This window comes from Humulus lupulus, chromosome 1 (genome assembly GCF_963169125.1).
Source record: "Humulus lupulus chromosome 1, drHumLupu1.1, whole genome shotgun sequence".
NCBI lineage: Eukaryota > Viridiplantae > Streptophyta > Magnoliopsida > Rosales > Cannabaceae > Humulus > Humulus lupulus.
In genome coordinates, this window is record NC_084793.1 from 78,959,691 (window position 1) to 78,982,619 (window position 22,929).

The 22,929-nt window shown below is 39.2% G+C and overlaps 1 protein-coding gene across 1 annotated transcript; it reads left to right on the forward strand.

Moving 5' to 3' along the window:
• The first annotated feature begins 21,336 nt into the window (after positions 1 to 21,336).
• LOC133794943 (glutathione S-transferase-like) lies at positions 21,337 to 22,494 on the forward strand. Its single transcript, XM_062232383.1, has 3 exons — positions 21,337 to 21,578; positions 21,673 to 21,721; positions 21,809 to 22,494. The coding sequence occupies exons 1-3, from the start codon at positions 21,426 to 21,428 to the stop codon at positions 22,273 to 22,275; spliced, it is 669 nt and encodes a 222-aa protein (XP_062088367.1). The 5' UTR covers positions 21,337 to 21,425; the 3' UTR covers positions 22,276 to 22,494.
• Positions 22,495 to 22,929: the final 435 nt, after the last annotated feature.

Genomic DNA, 22,929 nt, shown 5'->3' on the forward strand with positions numbered 1-22,929 from the left:
ATCAAGGTGCGTTACCAAGCACCAGATTCATGGTCCTAACCAAGCGGGTGAGTACATCACCCTAGATGGCCATGCCATGTCAGCCTGCATTCAGTGTGCTTATTGTCGTTTTAGGCCCTTGCCGATTCAAACCTTTATCGATCTGTCACAAACATATACATGACATAACAATTATAGACATTCACACATAACACTAAGCACAAATAATCGGGTCATGCCCTACTCTACGAGCACAAACAGTTTTCTTACCTTGAGTCCCGAGTTGACAGTACAAGGAGATCCTGAGCATGATCCCTAATCCCGAGCCTTAGCGGTAAAACCTAGTCACAGCGTAATAATAAATAACCATCACAATTGAAACAGATTAAAAGCTTTAGAATAATATAATAGCCTCTGGGACCTAGAATTCTACTAAACTGAGTAGTAGGATCTTTCCCGAGCCCCTACGTTTGAGTTTCTGAGCCTAACAACCCTAATTGGCCAACATTGTCCATTTGAGTCGCGGCGCTCCTCAGACGCATCGCGACCCTCTACAAGTCAGAGACCTCGAGGCTCTCACCTGGGGGACACAGGCCGCGACATGCCCCAACTCGTATCATGATGCTTAGGTGATTTTAGAGAACCTCCAGGCCCCTCTCACGCACACGGGCTGCGGTGCTTGAAGAAAAGTGTCGCGGCTCGTGCTTGAAACCAAGAATTCCCCTGTGTTTTCTCAAGTCAAATGTCACTATAATTCATCTTAATAAATACCTAAACCCAGAATTACGCATATAACTCATATCAACACAAAATGGGCATCTTAATTACCCCAGAAACTACCCCATACTCTCACCAAAACCCAAACTCAGACTAAGGTTTAAACCTAAAGAAAACCCTTAAACTACAGTAGAAAATCCACCAAAATCAGAGTGAAAACCTTACCTCCACTTTGAATTTCAATCCCCCTGAGTTGTTCCACTTAATCCTAGCTTCAATCCCCAATCGTCAAGCTTCTTCCTCTCCAGAAATCAAACTTCCAAAACCTTAGAGAGAGAGAGAGAGGGGGGGTTACACGAGAGAGAGAAAGTGAGGGAGCTGAGCTTTTTTGGTTCCTTTTGTCTTCCTTCTACAAAGTCCTAATGGTTGAGTCTATCCCTTTTCAAAAGACTAAAATGCACCTAGGTCAACTTTCAGCCCTTTAATGCCTCCAAAGGCAAACCCGTCATTTTCCACATTCCTGTCATTAAACAGGAGTTCATGACAACTTTAGGATTTAGATCGATTTTTATATGATCATCGAGTGATGTGATTATAACTCTTTATAGTAAATGATATTTTAATAAGAGTTAAATACATATATGGTCCAGTCCTATACAATCTTATTGTATAAAGCACCTCCACTAAGATGTCCTACTACACTAGTGATCCAGACCTAGATCACATGTATTCATAATACTAGTGGACCATACTAGCAGTGTTTAATTAAATATTCCATAACTTTAATATAAACTGCAAACTATTTAATTCATTATCTATAATCTTAATCCTCTCGCACCAATACAAGATTATAGCTGCATTAATGAATTAGGAATTTTTTTGATATTTATCTAAATATTATTCAATAATAATAAACATTAATTATATATAAATATATTTCTTTTATAAATTTCATAAATAATGAACTACTTTCATTGCTTTAAGATCACTATGCCCAATAATCTCCCACTTTCCCTAAAGCAAACGAGGCATCTTCTTGAACCCCATACTTAGTACAAGACCCTGAAAAGACTTGGCAGATAAAGTCTTGGTTAACATATCCATAAGGTTTTGTTTTGAAGTTATTTTCATAAAAGTCACGTCACTTGGTGCACTCACCTTGATGTCGACCTTCAACCATCTTCGTCTGATTAAAAATTAAAATCAGTGAATCCATTGAGGTCCAGGTTCACTCCTGAGTAAACCAATATATTGTTTCTCATTTTCCTATGATACTTGAGAATGTGCTTTACTCCAATCCTGGATTTGATTGATAATGACTAATTATCCCTTATGCATAACAAATGTAGGCCTCATACAACATGGCATACATTAGACTACCTACAATTAAGGTATAGGGAATCTGTCTCATATCTTCTTCCTCACGAGGTGTCTTAGGACACTACTCCTTGGAGTTCAGCGTATTAAAACACATGTGCACCTTATCAATATAAAATGCATGAGAAAGAGATAGAGCTTTGTTCTAATGATCCCTTAGGATCTAAATACCCAGAACATAGCTTGCTCCTTCCTAATCTTTCATTTGGAATTTCACAGCTAGCCATTTCTATAACACTTGATAATATTTCTACATCATCCGTAATGAGTAAAATATGATCAATATAGAAACATCCTTCTTATTTTTGACGTGTCCATAAACTCATGATTCGTCAACATTTTGTCCAAAATTGTACGTTTTCACTGTTTGATCATATCAAAGACTCCAAGACCTAGATGCTTGCTTTAGTTCATTAGATGGACCTTAGCAGCAGACAAACCCTTTGTTCTCTAACACGATTATGGCCAAACGACTCGTTTAGTGAGTTTAACACTGTTTAAAATGCACAATGTAATGGTCCTTGGGTAGTAGGGCGTTACATAAATAGTAAAATGATCCCAATAATGAATTTAAGAAAAGTAAACAATTCACTTTCTTAATTTTGAATTAAGATATAAATGTCTTGATTCCCAAAATTATCAATTAATAATTTAACTAGGAATAAAAAATTTAATTAATATAGTTAAATTTTTGAAAATTTAAAATTAATTAATTAATAAAGTAATTAATCAATTTAAATTTGAAATTTACAATTATCAGCAACTTCCCACATTTTAAGGAGGAGAATATTCTTTTTTTGTTTCTTAAACAAAAAGATTGAGTGATTCAACTAACAACTCAATTATTATGATAAATATCTTAACATCATATATTAAAAAATATATTTAAAATTAATAAATTAATTAAATAATATTAAATGTAATGCCCCAAAATCCCTAATAAGGTTTAAGATCTTGATTAGGTGGCCGGGATGGCCATAATTGATTTATTATGTTATTAAATTATTATATACATGTTTAGGTGTATTAAATATGCATGTGAACCCATTTATGATTAATTGGGTGATTTTCATATTTTGGCCATTTCGGGCATATTTGGCATATATGTGATATGTGTGTGGTGCTTTTATTATTATTTGGTTACACTAGGGTTACTCAGCATGAGACGATCCTAGGAGGTAAGCTAGTGGGAAAGTCACAACGGGATTTATTCTTGACTCGGAGTGAGTCAAGGGGTATTTAGCACATTACCGGGTTATTGGGTAATGGGAGTCAATATTTGATGATAAATTGGGAGTTAGTAAGATCATGGGGAAATTCTGGAGGTTTTGACTATTTTGCCCTCGAGGATGTTTTTGGGACCCCGAGCGTTAGGATTTGTTTGAGGCTACTTAAGCTTGAAGTAACCTGTTAAGAAATAAAAAGAACGTTCAATAAGTTCTCTCTCCCTCTAAGTTCATTTTTGTCTCCCGATCGCATTTTCGAAGGAAACTTGAGTCCTAGGACTCAGATTCAAGCGAGGATCGAGGCATAGCGATCACAGGGAAGATTAGAAGCTTATTAGCCAGAGGATTTAGTTGGGAACAACTCAATTGAAGGCAATCCAAGTTTTAAGTTCTAAGTTCTTAAAGTTTTTAAGCTTGAATTGGACTTTGTGTTTTGATGAGTTTTTGATTGAATTGAAGCTTGGGTTTTGTTGGTTTTGGATGATGGGGTTGTTTGGGAACTTTTATTTTTGAGTTTGGAGTTGTTTGGATAGGTTTTTGGAAGGTTTTAAAATGGTAAAATCGAGGAAAAATGGTTGGTTCATGGTTGGGCTGCGGCCTTGTTCTTGGGCGCCGCGGCCCAGGCTTGATGAAGTAGGTGGAGGTTTTTGTTTGGCTTGGGGGCCGCGACACTTGAAAGGGGGGGCCGCAGCACTTGATGCCATATTTGGCCAAAATGATGTTTTGAGCATGGGAACTCAAACCTCAGGCCTCTGGATCGTTCCTACTATCCGGTTTAGTGTGATTCGATGTCCCGGAGGCTAGGTCTTGGTTCTGGGATAGGGTTTTAGAACTTGAACTCATTGGATCACCGTTTATGGTTGTAACTAGGTTATCACTAGAGGCTTGGAATCAGGATCGTGCTTGTGGCTCATTTATTGGTAACCTGTGCTTGGACCAGAGGTAAGAAAACTACACCCTATATATATGACATGCATGGTTATTATTGAGGCATGTCGAGTGTTTGAATGTGATGCATGTGATACACGAGAAACATGTGGTTAGGGCATGCCATGAATGTTAAATGTGAGATTGATTAGGGCTTGAGACTCTGTGTTTGTGCATGATCCTAATTATGCTAGTAATTGTTAAATGAGCATGCTGAATGCCCCGTATTCGGATATTTGATATATGATATATGCCTTGTAGCATTGCTTACTTATGCATGTTACTGACCTAAGAGTCAGAAGCGACATAAGCATCATGAACACAGAGCCAATAAAAGATTAGATCTAATCGACATCGGCATTGAATGACTCATATGGAGCATTAATGCTGGACCGACCCTAAGTTCGATGAACATCTGCATTGAATGACTCATATGGAGCATTAATGCTAGACCGACCCTAAGTTCGATGAATATTATAAGCGCTTGCCTAGTTCTATGACTAGTTACTCAGAGCCGGGGCCAAAGGCCCAGGTGACCCTATCGTCACATGGCTAAGGGAGCGGTACCCATAGTTGTGACCCTATGGTCACTCCCTTTTTGTCTAGTCTATGACTAGTTATTCAGAGCGAGGGCCAAAGGCCTAGGTGACTGTTTTGTCACATGGCTAAGAGAGTGGTACCCACAGTAGTGACTCTATGGTCACCCGGTAGGTTTATGTTGGTGACTATTTCATCAAATACCTATCTTGTTTAAGCTAGTGAAATGATCACTTATTTGTAAAGCCTAGGTGACCGTATCGTCACAAGGCTAATGGGAACGGAACCCACTTTAGTGACTTTTACAACCGTCACTCTTCTATTTAGGGCTAAAAGCTCTAGATGATTATTATGATCATCGGTTGATGTTATATACTCATCATGATCAGAACTTATTTGCATGCGTGATTAAGGCTATTATTGCTAGGCATGCACCTTATGATTTGATGACATGTTATTACTGTTCATGAGCATATTGAGTTTTCTTGCTGGGCTTCAGCACGGGTGCTATGTGGTGAAGGTAAAGGCAAAAGAAAGCTGAACCATCCTTGAGTTGGAGAGCTTAGGTGACGATATGTACATATGCGGCTGCTCGACCACCACAGCCGAGGGTTGAAAGAGGAACTAGGGTTAAACCCTGTTTTGCCGCTTAGATTGGCTGGTTATAATTATTTTATTGTAATAGACCTTTAAATTATATTTTTGGGATCCCAATGTATACAGTAAACGTTCTAATGAAACGCTATATCTTAACCAAAATTTTTAATCCCTAAACCGCTAATCATACTTAGTTACACAAATATGGCCAAATGACTCGATTAGCGAGTTTAGCACTATTTAAAAGGCACACCGTAACGGTCCCTGGAGTTTAGGGCGTTACATTAAACCTCCTCAATTTTTGCACAAAATATGCACCTACGCATGCCTCACTTAATGACCAAAACAAAGGTCATTTAATTAGTTGCATACAACGTGCATCACGGGAAGACCAATTTTTTTTATTATTTTTTAATAATTGATCATATCAATTAAACAATTAGCTATGGTTTCACGCATGGCATGTCTCAAATTTTGATCTCGATCAAATTTATATGCAACTTATGTGTGCTGTACGACACACATTAATAGAGATAAACTCTTATTGCAAGATTTCTACACCATGGAAACACATGCACTCACGGCATGATTTAATGATGGTATATGTGTTACAGGCAAACAAAAGCATGGGATTGATTTGGCAACAATTGCAGAAATTCCTTGATCAAAACGCCGCGACTACAATGGTATGGTTTTGTTAATCAAATTGATCAATTCATATAGCCATTTTATACTCACGGCTGAAGTGATTCCAAATCAATGCAAAATAATTTTGATTATTTTTCAATCTCATTTCATTACAAAAGATAATTCAAATTCTAATATACTAAAATTATAGAATTACAAAAAATCTATACCCAACAAAAAAATATGAGCATACATTGAATCTAATTCAAAAAATTAAAAGCAAAACCAAAAACAAAGAGAGCCATATAGTTAATGATCAATCTCATTCATCATGAACATATATATCAACATATATTGAAAATATGCAATGAATCTCATACAACAATTAATATATATATATATAAATACATAGACCGCTCTGGTACCAATTGTTAGAGCACCCGTGAGCCATAGCATATGACAATTCATTTCAGTAACTGCATAACTAAACAAACACAACAGAAAATTCACAACAACAGCCTAAGTCGATCAAGGTGCGTTACCAGGCACCAGATTCACGGTCCTAATCGAGCGGGTGAGTACAACACCCTAGATGGCCATGCCATGGCGACCTGTATTTAGCATGTTTATTGCCGTTTCCAGCCCTTGCCGATCCCGACCTTTGCCAATTTGTTACAAACATATACATGATATAACAATTACAGACATTCACACATAACACTAAACACAGATTATCGGGCCATGCCCTGCTCTACAGGCATAAACAATTTTCTTACCTTGAGTCTCAAGCTTATAGTGCAAGGCGATTCGGAGCACGATCCCTAATCACGAGCCTTAGCGGTAAAACCTAGTCACAATGTAATAATAAATAACAATCACAATCTAAACTGATTAAATGCTTCAGAATAATATACCAGCCTCCGGGACCTCAAATTCTACTAAATAGGGTAGTAGGATCCTTGTTGCGGATTTTATATGCTACGCAAGTGCACGTATCGCAATTTAGTAATAACCTTGGTAAAACCAAGTATCGTCCTGAAGGGCTGAATCCTCAATTACCAGTCAATTAATTTCTCTTTCTATTTGGTCAATTAGATTTTCGATTCTTATAGATAAAGCAAAAGAAAATATAATATTCAAAAACAATAATTACAAATTATATAAAATATCAATTAATAGCAAAACCTTAGATTTAAACACTGAAGAAATAATTAGAATATTTAATCTCATCAACTATCCTCCCTATCATTTCCTAATACAAAATACTAAATTCTTCTTCTTTCTGCCTAATTCAATTAACAAGTTGATAAAAGCAGCCTATAATCATACTATGAATTATAAACTCAACCTAGGTGACAATTTCCTATATTTCTATGGCAAATTGAACCACAAATGTAGCATTAATCTCAACAACTTAATAAATAGTTACACAATTAATATGGATACTCTCGTTCCAAATTAAAATTATGTCCAATATAACCCCAGCAAATTCAAATCTCACTTCTCAGATTTTGATTTAAAAAACATATAAATAATGACTATAGATGACCAATCAATAATCAATCAATAAGAACAGGTTATATGGAATTGAAGAAGATTGAAGAAGAAGAACGTTGAAATTGCATTAATTCATAATAGAGATTCAAGTGATTCAATTAAAAATCCTAAACAGAAAATTAGTTCATATTCATAATGCTAATCACAAAGACAATTAAAAATAACATCAGAAAATAGATGAAAAACATGCAGTTTGAATACTCCAAGCCTTCCAACCTCCAAGAATTTCCCACAAAAAATCTGTATCTCCTTTTTCTCTCTTTCCTCTTATAAAAACCTAAAAATACAGTTTTTGAAGAGGCGGGCCGCGGCTTTATATGTACCATGTCGCGGCCCGTGTCTAAAATCCTTCACGATTCTGCCTTTCCATGCCGCGGCCCGTGTCTGCGATTTCTGGGTTGTTGTCCTTTTATGCTGTGGCTCTCCTTAGCCATGCCGCGGCTCAAAGTTCTCCTTCAAAACATTGGTTTTGTTTCACTAGCTAGTCGCGACTCTACTTTGCTCATGTCGCGGCCCTTAAGAAATTTCTCAATTCTTCAAGATTTTATCCCAAAAATTTACCAACACCTCCAAATCATGTTGAGATCCATCCTTTCTCAAAATATGTTATAAAACTTGGTTATTTCTTCTCTTTCTTTGACATTTTCCTCCAAGTACTCAATTCTTTCTGATATTCACAAAGACAAGCAAACACGGCATAAACCCACACTAAATGAAAGAAAAATGAGATAAAAGACTACTTAAAGCACCACCTAAACATGACAAAAACTAGACTCAACAATCCTTCCCGAGCCCCTAAGTTTGATTTTTCGAGCCTAAAAACCCTAATTGGCCAACATTTTCCATTTGAGTCGCAACGCTCCTCAGGGGTGTCGTGGCCCTCTACAAATCAAAGAACTCGAGGCTCTCACCTGGGAGACACCGGCCGCAGCGTGCCCCAACTCGCGCCGTGGCGCTTAGGCGATTTCAGAGAACCTTTAGGGTCCTTTCACGCACACGGGCTGCGGCGCTTGAAGAACAGTGCCACAACTCAAGTTAGAAACCTAGAATTCCCCTGCATTTTCTCAAGCAAAATTTCACTATTATTCATCCTAATCAATACCTAAACCCAGAATTACGTCTAGAACTCATATCAACACAACATAGGCTTCTTAATTACCCCAAAAACTACCCCATACTCTCACCAAAACCCAAAATTAGACTAAGGTTTAAAACTCAAGAAAACCTTTAAACTACAGTAGAAAATCCACCAAAATCAGAGTGAAAACCTTACCTCCACTAAGAATTTCGATTCCCCTGAGTTGTTCCACTTAATCCTAGCTTCAATCTCTAATCTTCAAGCTTCTTTCTCTCCAGAAATCAAACTTCCAAAGCCACACACACACACACACACACACACACACACACACAGAAAGTGAGGGAGCTGATTTTTTTTTGTTCCTTCTGTCTTCCTTCTACAGAGTCCTATTGGTTGAGTCTATCCCTTTTCAAAAGACTAAAATGCCCCTAGGTCAACTTTTAGCCCATTAATGCCTCCAAGGGCAAGCCCATCATTTTCCACAATCCCACTAATTCCTCGAGTAGTCCTATAAATCCCCAATTAATCTCGTCGCACCCAAATAACCGCTAAATGACTACCCGTTACCCGATCAACATCGAATGCACACTATGTTCCCAAAATACCCCTAGGCTCACCCATTTGACCCCGTTGTGACTATTCCGATAATCTGCTCACTAGGACCGTCTCGAGCCCAATATTGCAAATACGCCCACATAAAAGTGTGGTCTCAGTCATAAAACACACATAATTACATTTATGCCCTTAACGAGCCAAAATTACAAATGTGCCCTTATTAACAAGAACGAGCCCACATGCATATTTAATACACTTAAACATGCATATTTAGTCATATCATCACATAACTCAAGAAATCAAATAATGGTACACATATATCATGATTAATCATGTAATAATACAATTAAATCATTTATTGCCCCTCCCGGCACAGTATTCAAGGAACTAAGCCTTATTAGCAAATTTGGGACGTTACATTGTAGGTCAGTTTGGCGTCAGTATGCACCATTGCCCTCAGGGTATGCTACTTATGTTTCCCCTTTGGACTCAATGTTTTCATTGTTAACTGAGATGTTGATGCCGTGTTCTCGGTTATCGAAGGTGTTACGCCTATTGACTCCTTAGCCACTGCTCTTGTGGTGTTGGCGAGGTGCTGGGAGGACACCAACTCCAGGCTTCGCGCGATCCATATTGGCACGCCTGGGTGGAATGCCCTGGGCTCCACGGGCGCCGACGGCCTGGCGGTGTCCTCGAGCAACTAGGCCTTTACCCTTACCAGCTGGCCTCGGGGCCTGGTTGTCTTCGGGGTTCTAGCGAGCATCCTTTTGCTTGAGAGTAAGATTTTCGTCGACCTTACCTTTGCCACGATCTTGTGGCATAGGTGGGTCTCTAACTCCAACTGGGTGCACAAGGAGCACGCCAGCTTGCATATCTCGCGCCACATCAGCCGGGTGCTCGGGAGGCACACCGGCTGGGTTGACAGGTGGCACTCCAGCTGGGTGCACAAGCGGCACACCAACTGGCTGCCTAGTCAATACTTCACCATTGGGGTCCATCCACAACCCTTGGGCTGCCAGAGTATCCCTCATGGCGTTAACCATCTCCTGTAGGGCGGCGATATTACCCTCCTGGGTGTCAAGTTTCTGCTACTGGGTGGTCACCTGATCGTGAACTGCCACCACTTCTGGTGTCTCCTCCGCATCCATGGGTTGAGGATATTCCTCCTCATGATACTTGTCGTGTATGCCATTGTATTCGACATTTTCGTCGTAGTCTTCCACCATCTCAGGGAAGTCCTGCGGTGGTGGACGGTTGTTTTCTCCTCCCTCAATTCCGGCTGAAGGAGCTGCATTGTCTGGTGTGTTTCTCCGAGTGGTCACCATGTCTTCGTTCTTCAAGCTCTCAACGAAAGCACAAAAATGTTGACTACCTTTTTCACTATCAACCTAATCTAAGAATTTAATGAAAGTAATAGACAAGAACACAAGGATTTTACGTGATCCAAGTTATAAAAGAGCTCTAGTCGACGAGACTATGATATTTAGCGAGCTTGAGGCTTGTTTGAGCAAGCCCCAATGGTGGTTCTCATACAATGTATATATTACATTGAGTTACAGAGTTTCTCTCAATAAAAATCTAAACCCTTTACAAGGAGATAACCCAACCCTATTTATAGAGGTTGAGGTCATTAATGTTAATCATCTATCATTAATATAAATTCCACCATCCTGGGGTATTAATGCTAAGTTAATACAAAAAATGTTGCACTAAATAGAGACTACGACCCAGGGGGATTGCATTGGGCTCATTGTAAAAAATCGTGTACCAACTTTATGGGGAACATATCTCTGACTGTCAGGGTGCGGCGCACGTTTGCCCATGTCAGGCACATTGTGGGAAATGTCGATTGTCGAGGGTACGAACTGGACACCACTAAAAGACGCTCACAAAAAGTTGTTAGATGATCTACTGGTGGCCCATACCCGCAGTGACTGACACCTGGCATCTACTCCAAGTCCGAGGAACAGAATCCTAGACTTGAGAGATAGGCGAGTGAAGAGAGCCTCTCGGGACGTGGCCTCACCTGGAGACATCCTCGCCACAAGGACATACCTTAGGGCGTGACCTCACTTGGAGACATCCATGACTTGAAGATTGGCTCGGGATGTGGCCTCACCTGGAGACATCCTCGCCTCGAAGGCAGACCTCGGGGCGTAGCCTCACTTGGAGACATCCACGACTTGGGCGGACTGTGTTTTCTAGAAGAGTTCACACTCCGAGAACTTCATGACTTGTCGCTAATTACTCATAATTGCCACGTGTCGACTGGTGAAAACACGGACAACAAAAGTTATTTAGGGCATGAAAGATTAGTAGTTAGAAAATTGTATTTTTAAAAAGTATGATTATGTAATAAGAATATAAATTTAGTGTGTGAAAACATGTTTCTGAAAATATAATTGGATGCATTGTATGTCAACTTTAAAAAAATGAATATATGATTGATTAAAAATATGAAAATATAACAGAAACAAAATATATGATTGGTAGATATGAATTTGAAAACTATTTTGAATAATATAAGAGAAACAAAACACCACGATATTAAATTTGAATTTACTAATAAATTTCAAATTAGTATATTGATTAAATTTATAATAATGATTCACTCGCATAAGTTTTTTTTTAATAAATGGTTATTTTTTTGTAATATTTAGATGCCATTTGTCATGAATTATTATATAATATGCAATTATGATGTCAAGCATTTGATTTTAAAATTAGAATGAAATATATATGGCAATGAACTATTTCCTTATTAAGTAATTTTCTACATTATATGACAAAACAATCCTTAGTTGTTGAAAAATTATCAACTAACAAGCAAACTGTTCTTGTTCTAAGCAAATAATAATAATAACAATAAAAACCTAATCTCGGTTGCACTAGTTTGAATAGGACAATCTCTAATTGCTTGAAACCTAATCAAATACAATTTAACACATTATTTGTCTAGATTCGACAATTCTTTAGTTGTTCTACTAAATTTTTTTATACATAAACAATATTAAAATCTAGTGTTACAATCGACACGTGAAGCACTAAAATATTTTACTGAAAAAATAACATATAATTAATTCTAAATCAAAAAAAGAAATGAACTAAATATTGAAATGATTTCTAGGCAGATTAATGCATTATTTTACATAATAACTTTTAAGTAATCATATCATCATATATATATATATAAAATAATAATGCATAGACATAAGTATAGGTATAAGTACCTATTATGAATAATTGTCTATAGTTTGGATTGAAAAAATCATAATAGAATGAAAAGATAACCGTGAAGAGGTTAATGAGGGTAAAATAATATTTTTGAATTTTTCTATACAAAAAATTTCATCTAGCTAATCTAGCTATTCAGAATGAATCTTTAAGCATTTAAGCATCTAATGGGCTCACACCACATCAGAGATTACGTTGATTTCACTATTATATGGATTTCACACGTAACACACGTTGATTTGACTAGGGAAATTTCACTTTTTATCTCTAATAATACCTAATATTACCAAAAAATCCCAACATTAATAATATTTTCAAATTAATGCTAAACTTTCCTCCCATACCCAAAATACCCCTCCCATTCAATCTCAGCCTTCTCTCTCTCAGTCTCGGTTTCTCTCTCTTTCAGTCTCAAAAAATCCCCCAAAAACCATCGAACCTCCACCTCCGTCGAGCCGTCGAGCCGCCATCTCCGTCGAGCCGTCGAGCCCGCATCTCCGTCGAGCTCCCACCTTCTCCGTCGAGCCCCCACCTTCTCCCATTTCTCCGGCGATCTCGAGCCCACTGCAAACTCCCATTTTTCTGTCAAACCCGAGACCCACGGAGCATATTTCCTTCAAAGTTTAAAAAACTAAGGTAAAATCTTGAACCCAAGTCCATATTTGCTTTATATCGTTGTTGAATCTGTGATTTGTGGAATGGGTTGTCCGATTTTGTGGGAAATTTTTTATGGGTTTGAACCAGTGGCTCGATAGGTTCGATTATGGTTCGATAGTAGGCTCGATAAGGTAGTTTGAACAGTTCGATGATGGATCGATTATGGCTCGATATGAGCTCGACATGAGCTCGATAGGAGCTCGATAAGAGCTCAGTAGGATATGTTGTATTATATTACAAGAGCTCGATAGGTTCGATAATGGTTCGATATGAGACTAGACTGTAGCTCGATGGTTATTTATCTAGACAGACAGATTTTTCATAGCTCGATAGGTTCGATAATGGTTCGATATGAGACTAGACTGTAGCTCGATGGTTATTTATCTAGACAGACAGATTTTTCATAGCTCGATAGGTTCGATAATGGTTCGATATGAGACTAGACTGTAGCTCGATGGTTATTTATCTAGACAGACAGATTTTTCTTAGCTCGATAGGCTCGATGCTGGCTCGATAGGCTCGATAAATTTAGGTTGTTGATATTTCTCGATGGAACTCGATAGTTTTTCGATAGTGCTCGATAGGGTATGTTGCAGCTCGATGATAGCTCGATAGAGATCGATAGAGCTCGATGAAAACTTATTTCAGTGTTTTTTTGAAATTTTCTTTATTCTGTTTTCTTACAAATTTTTTTTCATGTGTTGTTACAGATGCCTAAGTTGCTTGTTCCGTTCAGTGATCACTTTCCTGGTCGAGTGACATATCGGGGTAGTAGTACTTTAAATCACATCAAGACCAGGTTTTTGGAGCTCGGGCTGCTTGAAAGGGCTAAGGAATCCCCTTTTAAACAATTCTTTTTGGCTTCGGAGTTTAATTTCTCCGGAGTCTTGGTGCATCAACTGTTGCTGAGGAAAATCGCCAGCAACAACGAAGATGAGGTGCATTTTTTCTTGGGGTCGAAGTCTTGTAGATTCGGCATGGGAGAGTTTGCCCTGGTGACGGGGTTGGATTTCAGTGCCTTCCCGTCACCAGAAGAGTTGGAAGGGCGTAATCTCAGCGATCGGTTGATAAAGGAGTATTTCAACGATGCTGAGAAAGTAAAGCTGTCACAGGTGGACCATGCTTTCAAGACTTGTACGGTTGTGGAAGATGTGTACAAGCTTGGTCTATGTCTGTTTGTTGAGGGGGTTCTGAATGCCATTGAGGGAAAACTGCACATTTGGCGAGATATTCTAAAAATTGTTGAGAATGTAGAGTACTTCTTCAGCTATCCATGGGGGAAGTACTCTTATAGGAGGCTATTGCATTCTTGTAAGAAGGACATGGTGAAGCAAAAGGCCAACTATGATGCCAAGAAGGATGCCAAGGTGCAGCAAGAGTCCAAATACAGTATGTATGGTTATGCCCCCGCCTTACAGTACTGGGCATATGAGGCTATCCAACAGCTTGCGGTGGAGCTTGTTGTGAGCTCGGGAAACATGTTCCCGAGGATGCTTAGCTGGTCGCATCGGAAGAACAAGGATTTCACCAAGTCCGTCATCGCACCGATATTATTGAAGAAGAATGTAAGTTATGTTGTTTTTTTTTTATCTATATGCTTATCTTTTATCATTATTTGAGTTAACCAAATGTTTTATGTTGTTTGCAGTTAATTGTTCTTCCGATGTTGAAGCCTCGGCCAGCAGAAAAAGACTATTACTTGTCTTTGACTGAGGGAGATCTTCCCCTTTATCCTGGGCTTGGCCAGGATCCCTCGGAAACTGATGAGGAGGAGGATGCGACTTTTGAGAAAATGGCAGAGAAAGTTTCTCAGGCTGCCGAGGCAGCCAAGATATTTGTTGATGCTGCCCCGGGGGAGGAGGTTGCAGGTCCCACCCCTCCTATTCCCCCAGCCTCAGCCCCAGCCTCAACCTGTGCCCCAACATCAGCCCCAGCCTCAGCCCCAGCCTCAACCTGTGCCCCAACATCAGCCCCAGCATCAGCCCCAGCATCAACCTGTGCCCCAACATCAGCCCCAGCCTCAGTGTCAGCCCCAACACCAACCCCACCACCAGCCTCAGCCTCAGCCCCTGAGCTGGCCGACTTGATTGAGCGGTTGGACAGAGTCGAGGGTCGACAGGAGACCCTCTTGAAGAACCAGTCAGTGATCTTGGACGTACTCAGTCAGATCCTGACATTTGTTAAGGAGAAACCGAGGGGGTCCAATGAAGATTCAGAGTCAGAGTCATTGGATCTTCCGCTAGACTATGTTGATGATCCAACGACGCCCCCTACCATCATTGTGACACCAGATGCTGAGACTCCGGGAGTCGTTATTGTCAACCCTGAGGATGTTGCTGGGGTTCAGTTTCGGAGGGCTAGACGCCAAAGACGCAAGCCAGATTGGTTTGAGGACTATACGGATCCCACGAGGAAAAGACCTCGCACTGCTGCAGCTGCACCAGCAGACGAGGCTACACAAGAGGCTACACATGTGCTGGACCCTCTCAAGAAGCCAGATCCCAAACAGTATAGGACAATGTGCAAGTGGCTTCTTGGAGACATGCCCAACAAGACCCCGCGGGATGTAAAGACTGGGAGTCACGGTCCAGCATGGTTTCTGACGTTGAAGACACCCCAGTCGTGGCTCAATGATGGGGTAAGCAATTTATACCTAATTATGGACTATTTTCAATTTTACATGTTTTATTTTTACTGACTCGATGTGAGCTCGATAGGAGTTCGATAGTAGTTCGACATGGATGTTAAAATAGGGGTTGTTCTTTACTATTTCAGAGTGGCTCGATGTGAGCTCGATGGAGCTCGATAGGTAGTTCGATAGGGATGTTAAAATAGATTGTTTTTTTACTGTTTTAGAGTGGCTCGATGTGAGCTCGATATTAGTTCGATAGGGATGTTAAAAGCTCGATGTGAGTTCGATATGTGTTCGATAGTGAAAATTCCCTTAACAAAGTGGCTCGATGTGAGCTCGATGGAGCTCGATAGGGAGTTCGATAGGGATGTTAAAATAGGTTGTCTTTACTATTTCATGATGGCTCGATGTGCGCTCGATAGGTAGTTCGATAGGGATGTTAAAGTAGGTTATTTTTACTGTTTCATACTGGCTCGATGTGAGCTCGATAGGAGTTCGATAGTAGTTCGACATGGATGTTAAAATAGGGGTTGTTCTTTACTGTTTCAGAGTGGCTCGATGTGAGCTCGATGGAGCTCGATAGGTAGTTTGATAGGGATGTTAAAATAGATTGTTTTTTTTACTGTTTTAGAGTGGCTCGATGTGAGCTCGATATTAGTTCGATAGTAGTTCGATAGGGATGTTAAAAGCTCGATGTGAGTTCGATATGAGCTCGATTGAGCTCGATAGGGAGTTCGATAGGGATGTTAAAATAGGTTGTCTTTACTATTTCATGATGGCTCGATAGGTAGTTCGATAGGGATGTTAAAGTAGGTTATTTTTACTGTTTCAGACTGGCTCGATGTGAGCTCGATAGTAGTTCGATGGTAGCTCGATTGGGATGTTAAAGTAGTTTGTTTTTTTACTGTTTCATACTGGCTCGATATGAGCTCGATATGAGTTCGATGTGAGCTCGATGGAGCTCGACATCAGCATTTTATGATGGTTTTTGCTAATTTTTTTATCGTACTCTCTTTTGCAGCATATTGATGCGGCAGAACACATGCTTCGTATGCGTCGCAAGTATTTTCCCAATATATATCGACAGAATGCAGTTGTGATGAACAGTTATTTCTCACAAGTGATACCTGCCCGATATGATCAGTTCAAGAAAACAGCCGACAAAACAAAGTATTATTGGGATGCTGACATTATGTCCATGTTGACCGGCATCGAGCAGCAGTTTCTGGCATCTTGGGGAGGAGTTGAGGATGTATATTGGTGCCAGAACTATGGACAACAACATTGGTTTGCCATTGAGGCTTCCATTTCTAGTTGGACTCTGACTGTTTACGATTCAGACAACTCGGTGATTAGTGACGCAAAGCTTGAGGATATTATGAGTCCATGGTGCTTTATGCTACCTTCTCTGTTAATGCAGAGTAAACTGTTTACTGATAGCTTGATGTTGAAGATTCCATCAGCAGGAAATAGGCCGCATCAGTTCACATTGCGTCGCAAACAGAAACACGAGCTCCCTCAGTCAAAGAGAAGGTAACAAACATCATCTTCATACTAATTTTGTTTCTAACTAAATTTATAGTAATGTGCACTTAATATATTTTTTTTTTTTACAGTGGGGATTGTGGTGTGTATGCTATCAAGTATATTGAGCATCTAATGGTCGGTCTTCCATTGGAAGCTATCTGCGATGAAAATATGGAGGTGTTCAGGAACAAGTGGACCACAGACTTGTGGTATCAAAATTTGTTACCTTGATGATTGTATATATACAGGGTCTTTACATGTACAGTTTGTTGTTCACATTTTTTTATAATTTTCATGGGCTGTTATCGAGCTAATATCAAGCTATATCGAACTGTTATTGAATTATCAAAATTTGTTACCTTCATAAAAAGAGTTTATTAATACAACAAGTTCAAATGGGAAAAAAGAGTTTAAAGCCTAGCTTTGCCATAAACATAACTTTTCAGAAAAATCAAATAAAAAGAGTTTATTAATACAACAAGTTCAAATGGGAAAAAAAAGTTTAAAGCCTAGCTTTGCATGTAGCCCTGTTGTGGCCAAGACCACCACACATGCTACACTTGCGATGACTGGGAATGATTTCTCCATTCGATGGAGTGCGGTTTGTCTTCCTTCTTCCCACCTTATTCTTCTTCGGTCGACCAACTGGTTGTTTTTCAACGGGAACCCCAACTTGCATTTTCTCTATGTTCTCGGGAACTTCCCAATCATCCTCATTGCCAGTTGGGTAAATTGTTTCTTTGTAAGACTCCCTCCACATCTCAGTAGTGTAATATGGTGAACACAGTGAGTAAATGTTGACATTGCGCAACATGGCCGCAGCCACACCATGAACACAAGGGTAACCCATTATTTGAAACTGACCACAAGAGCATGATTTGGTCATCAAATTCACCTCACCATCACCTTCTGGGTCTACCACATGAAATTCAAACTGTCCAAGAGGATGGACTTTCAAGTACCTTGCATCATCCGCAATGCCTGAGACATCTTTCTCATATGTTGTTGCTAATTTCGATGTGCACTTCTCTACCTCCTCACGACGCGCGGCAAACCATGACTGAATTGTGAAACGAATGAATTCCACAAAAGTAGTGACTGGGAAGGTTCTTGCGTCTCTGGTTTTGTTGTTGAAACTTTCAGCGTAGTTGCTTGTCATTACATTGTATCGATTCCCAGGAAAGTATACACGAGTCCACTTATCGAAGCCAATACCCTCGAGATATTGAGCTATGGCAGGATCCATTTGCTTTATATTATTGAAGAACCTGTGAAATTTTGACTTCCGAAATGCATATGCCGCATTATACATCTCCTTGTGACAGTGATCGGTCTTGAACTTAGCGATTACATTCATACTTATGTGATGGTAGCATGCGCCGTGGTAGGCATCGGGGAAGACCAACTCAAGAGCATGAATAATGCTAGCATGCCTGTCTGAAACAAAAGACAGATTATCAACAACTCCAATGGCTTCCTTCAATTTCATCATGAAATACTTCCAAGAAGCATGATTCTCACTGTCAACAATCGCGAATGCAATTGGATAAATGTGGTTATTCGCATCCAATGCGACAGCACACAACATGTGGCCACCGTACCTTGACTTTAAGAAAGTGCCGTCCACACATATAACAGGACGACATGATGTAAATCCCCTTCTACAAACTCCGAGTGAGAAGAAACAGTAAAGAAAGCGACCGTCATCTGTGACAAAATCAGTAATTGTACCTGGATTCTTTTGCTGCAGCATGTACAGGTAAGAAGGTAACTTGGAGTACGATTCTTCAGGTGTCCCCCTAACATAACCGAGTGCCTTCTCTCTGCATCTCCAAGCCTTAATATAACTCATATCGATCCCAAAATTATTCTTCATATCCTCCTTTATGCTGTTTGGTGGATAGCTAGTGCCATCAGTAGCATATTTGTTCTTGATAAGGTGCCCAATGACAGAAGGTGCTGCTTGACGGTGGTCTTTTTGTCGCAATTCTAGTGAGCAAGTATGTACACTATTATAAACAGTGATCTCAAACATCTCTGATCGCGCTACTTTTTTCCCTCTTATTCTCCAACCACAATCAGGATCCTTGCAGGTGATATACAACACATCAGTACCAGACTTCTTAACCATAAACTCAAAATTATTCTTCATTGCAAAGAGAGCCGCTTTGGTTTTCAATTCCATCTTGTTCTCAAATGTCTTCCCAAGATGTAATTCCCCCAACGCTATACCGGATGAGGGTGATTCAGAACGACTACAAGCTATGATATCTTCTTTTGTAAACATGGGAGCACTCCATTTTCTGTGATCTTCTGTTGAACATATTGAAATGTTCCCTGTATAGTTATATTCTGTTCCACCATGACGACTAGAGCTGGTGCCAGGTGTTCGGCGTCCTTGACTTGGTGGGTTCGTCCGTGCAATATGACGTATTGGTTGTTCTTGTGCTTCTTCTACTTGCAAATGTTCAGCTAATAGATCATCATCCACCGAATTGTCTCCTAATTCCTCATTGTGTTCGGCTACCGGATCGTCATTCACATAGGGGTTGTACTCATACTGGTTGTCCCTCAGGTCACCAATAGGAAATCCTAAAGTACTGGCTGCTCCCTCAGGTCCGGGAGTGGAATATGGGTCTGCAATGACAATCTTTTTAACAGGAGTGACACACAAGGCCAACCTTTCTTTAGATGTTACTCCTATGAATGCACGGACACCAAGATCACTTTCAACATGAACGGGTGTAAACGGTTGGTCGCCACAAGTGTAAGGAACCTCCAATTTCAACTCATACATCTGTTTATCAACTTTAAGTTCCTTGTGCAATATGTCAAGAAGTTGCAAGTACGTTACAGTATCCTCCATCGGTATCACCGTGCATTGAGGGTCCTTGAAAATCCACTTATTCCCTTGTAATTCCCAAACACCATTGTAGGATACAAAAACGTAGACAATAGAGCCTGTGTTGGAAAAAAAAACATTAACATTGTCAGGAAAACTGTCATTTTTCCAGAAATGCAATAAAAAATAACATTATCGAGCTTTATCGAGCTATTATCGAGTTGGAATCGAGCTACCATTTCTCAAAACAGAACACAAACCTAACCAAACCCTCCATCGAACCCCTATCGAGCTATTATCGAGTTATCATCGAGCTACCATTTTTCAAAACAGAACATATACCTAACCAACCCTCCATCGAACCCATATCGAGCTATTATCGAGTTAGCATCGAGCTATCATTTCTCAAAACCGACCATAAAACACAACCAAACCCTCAATCGAACCCTATCGAGCTCATATCGAGCTACTATCGAGCTCACATATTATAGATCCATTCGACCCCTTATCGAACCCTTATCGAGTTTCCATCGAGCACTAAACCGAACCTATCGAGCTATTATCGAGCTATTATCGAGCTAACATCGAGCTCTTACAAAGACCTTCTTCTACATACCATCGAACCGTTATCGAACCGTTATCGAGCTTCTATCGAGCAAAAAAATTGCAGAAAACCCAGAAAAACACAGATCGCGGAATCTCTAAAAAAATCCCGAAAAATACACCAATATAGGCTCAGATCTGTTCAAAATAGCCAAAAAAAATGTAAACAAATAATACCCAACACAAAATGTAAAATCTCATTACCCATGGTTTTTCTCCTCCAAAAACTCTCAAAATAGATGTTGCCTTTGATATTAACGAATTCACAGAAACAATGGAGATAACTAACAATGATTTTGACAAGAAAATTATACAAAATTGTAGGTTTTATGGAGATTTCGTGAGAATTAGAGAGAGAGAGGGAGGAGAGTGGAAGAGAAGGTTTTGTGAATTTTTGATATAATGGGAGGGGTATTTTGGGTATGGGAGGAAAGTTTAGCATTAATTTGAAAATATTATTAATGTTGGGATTTTTTGGTAATATTAGGTATTATTAGAGATAAAAAGTGAAATTTCCCTTTGACTATTACTATATATGGATTTCACATGGGTTCTTATTGTGTGGACCACTTTTGTTTTATCCCAATATGTACAAACCGTTGGTCTAGGTCGGTTAACATTCTTCCCACCTTATAAAAACTACCCTATAAATAATACATCCCACAATCTAAAATTCCATAAACCAAAACTAAAACAATTCTCTCCACTTTTCTTAAATCAGTCACTACAAACCCATACCTAGAACCCCTTAAAATGGCACCTATTAAAGTCTATGGCCCTGCCTACTCAACTGCCGCCATGCGAGTTATGGCCACTCTTTATGAGAAAAACCTCGATTTTGAGCTTATTCCCGTAGACATCATCAAAACTGCTGAACATAAGAAAGAGCCTTTCCTTTCTCGAAACGTAAGTATATATATATATATGTAAATATATATATATATACACCCTTCTAATTAGTTTCGCCCTAAATGATTTTTTATTGTTATAATCTGAACAGCCTTTTGGTCAAGTTCCTGCTTTTGAGGATGGGGATCTGAAGCTCTTCGGTACAATTTTAAATTTATTTTCATGAAGTTTTTCTTTTTTGTTTTCATAATTATAATATAACATGATTAAGTTTTATATATTTGCAGAATCTAGAGCAATTACGAAATACATTGCCAATCAATACAGAGACCAAGGAACAGATCTGCTATTCAGAGACCCAAAGGAGCAGGCGATCGAGTCTCTTTGGAGCGAGGTTGAGGCTCACCATTTTGATCCGGCAGGAGCGAAGCTGAACTGGGAGTTGGCCGTGAAGCCGAAGATGTTGGGCGGCGAAGGGGACCAAGCCGCGATCGAGGAAAATAGGGCTAAGCTGGTTAGGGTTCTCGATGTGTACGAGAAAAGGCTGTCCGAGTCCAAATACATGGCCGGCGATCGGTTTAGCTTGGCCGATCTTCACCATTTGCCTACGGCGGAGTATCTGCTGGTCACGAATCTGAAGGAGCTGTTTGATGCTAGGCCTCGAGTCACTGCTTGGTTGGCGGACATTACAGCCAGGCCGGCTTGGAAGAAGGTCCTCGAGTTGAGAAACCAAGCCTTGAACCAAACCAATTAAAACCTTAGCAGTACTCGACTGTCTCCAATTTTTATCCCTATCCCTGGAAAAATAAATGTACTGCAGCTTGAATATGTGTTAGTACTCTTGTAAAACTCTATTATTTGCTTTGTCTTGGTGCTCTTGTAAAACTCTTGAATGTCTCTCACTCAAGGAAAAAAATTGAGTGTATCTATTTGGCTTGTTCTATTTACTAAATAAAGAAGTGATTTGATGTGATTTAGTGCTGTTTTTTGTCTCTTTAAATTAGGATTGTACTTTCCAAAAAAATGGTAAAAAACAGATGTTTGGGGTAAAACTACACCCCAATTTTTTTTACCAGGAAAAGTACCAAAATTATTAAAAATAAGCCCTCAATTTTTGTTAAATGTATATGATTTTACTCTTAAATTTTGATATAATATTATTTTGCCCCTAGCAAACTAAATATTCTTTTACCCTTAAATTCAACACAATCTATAAATCATTAGTTACTAAGGAATATAATAGTCTTTTATAAGATTTATTATATGAATGTTTGTTTAATGTCATGAAATATTTTGGTAAAATACATGTAACATTGTTATATTTGAACTTGTTAAAAAAAACTCTGAGGATACACAAATATTTTAAAATATATGTAAACAATTTATATTTTAACTCATGTTATTTTGT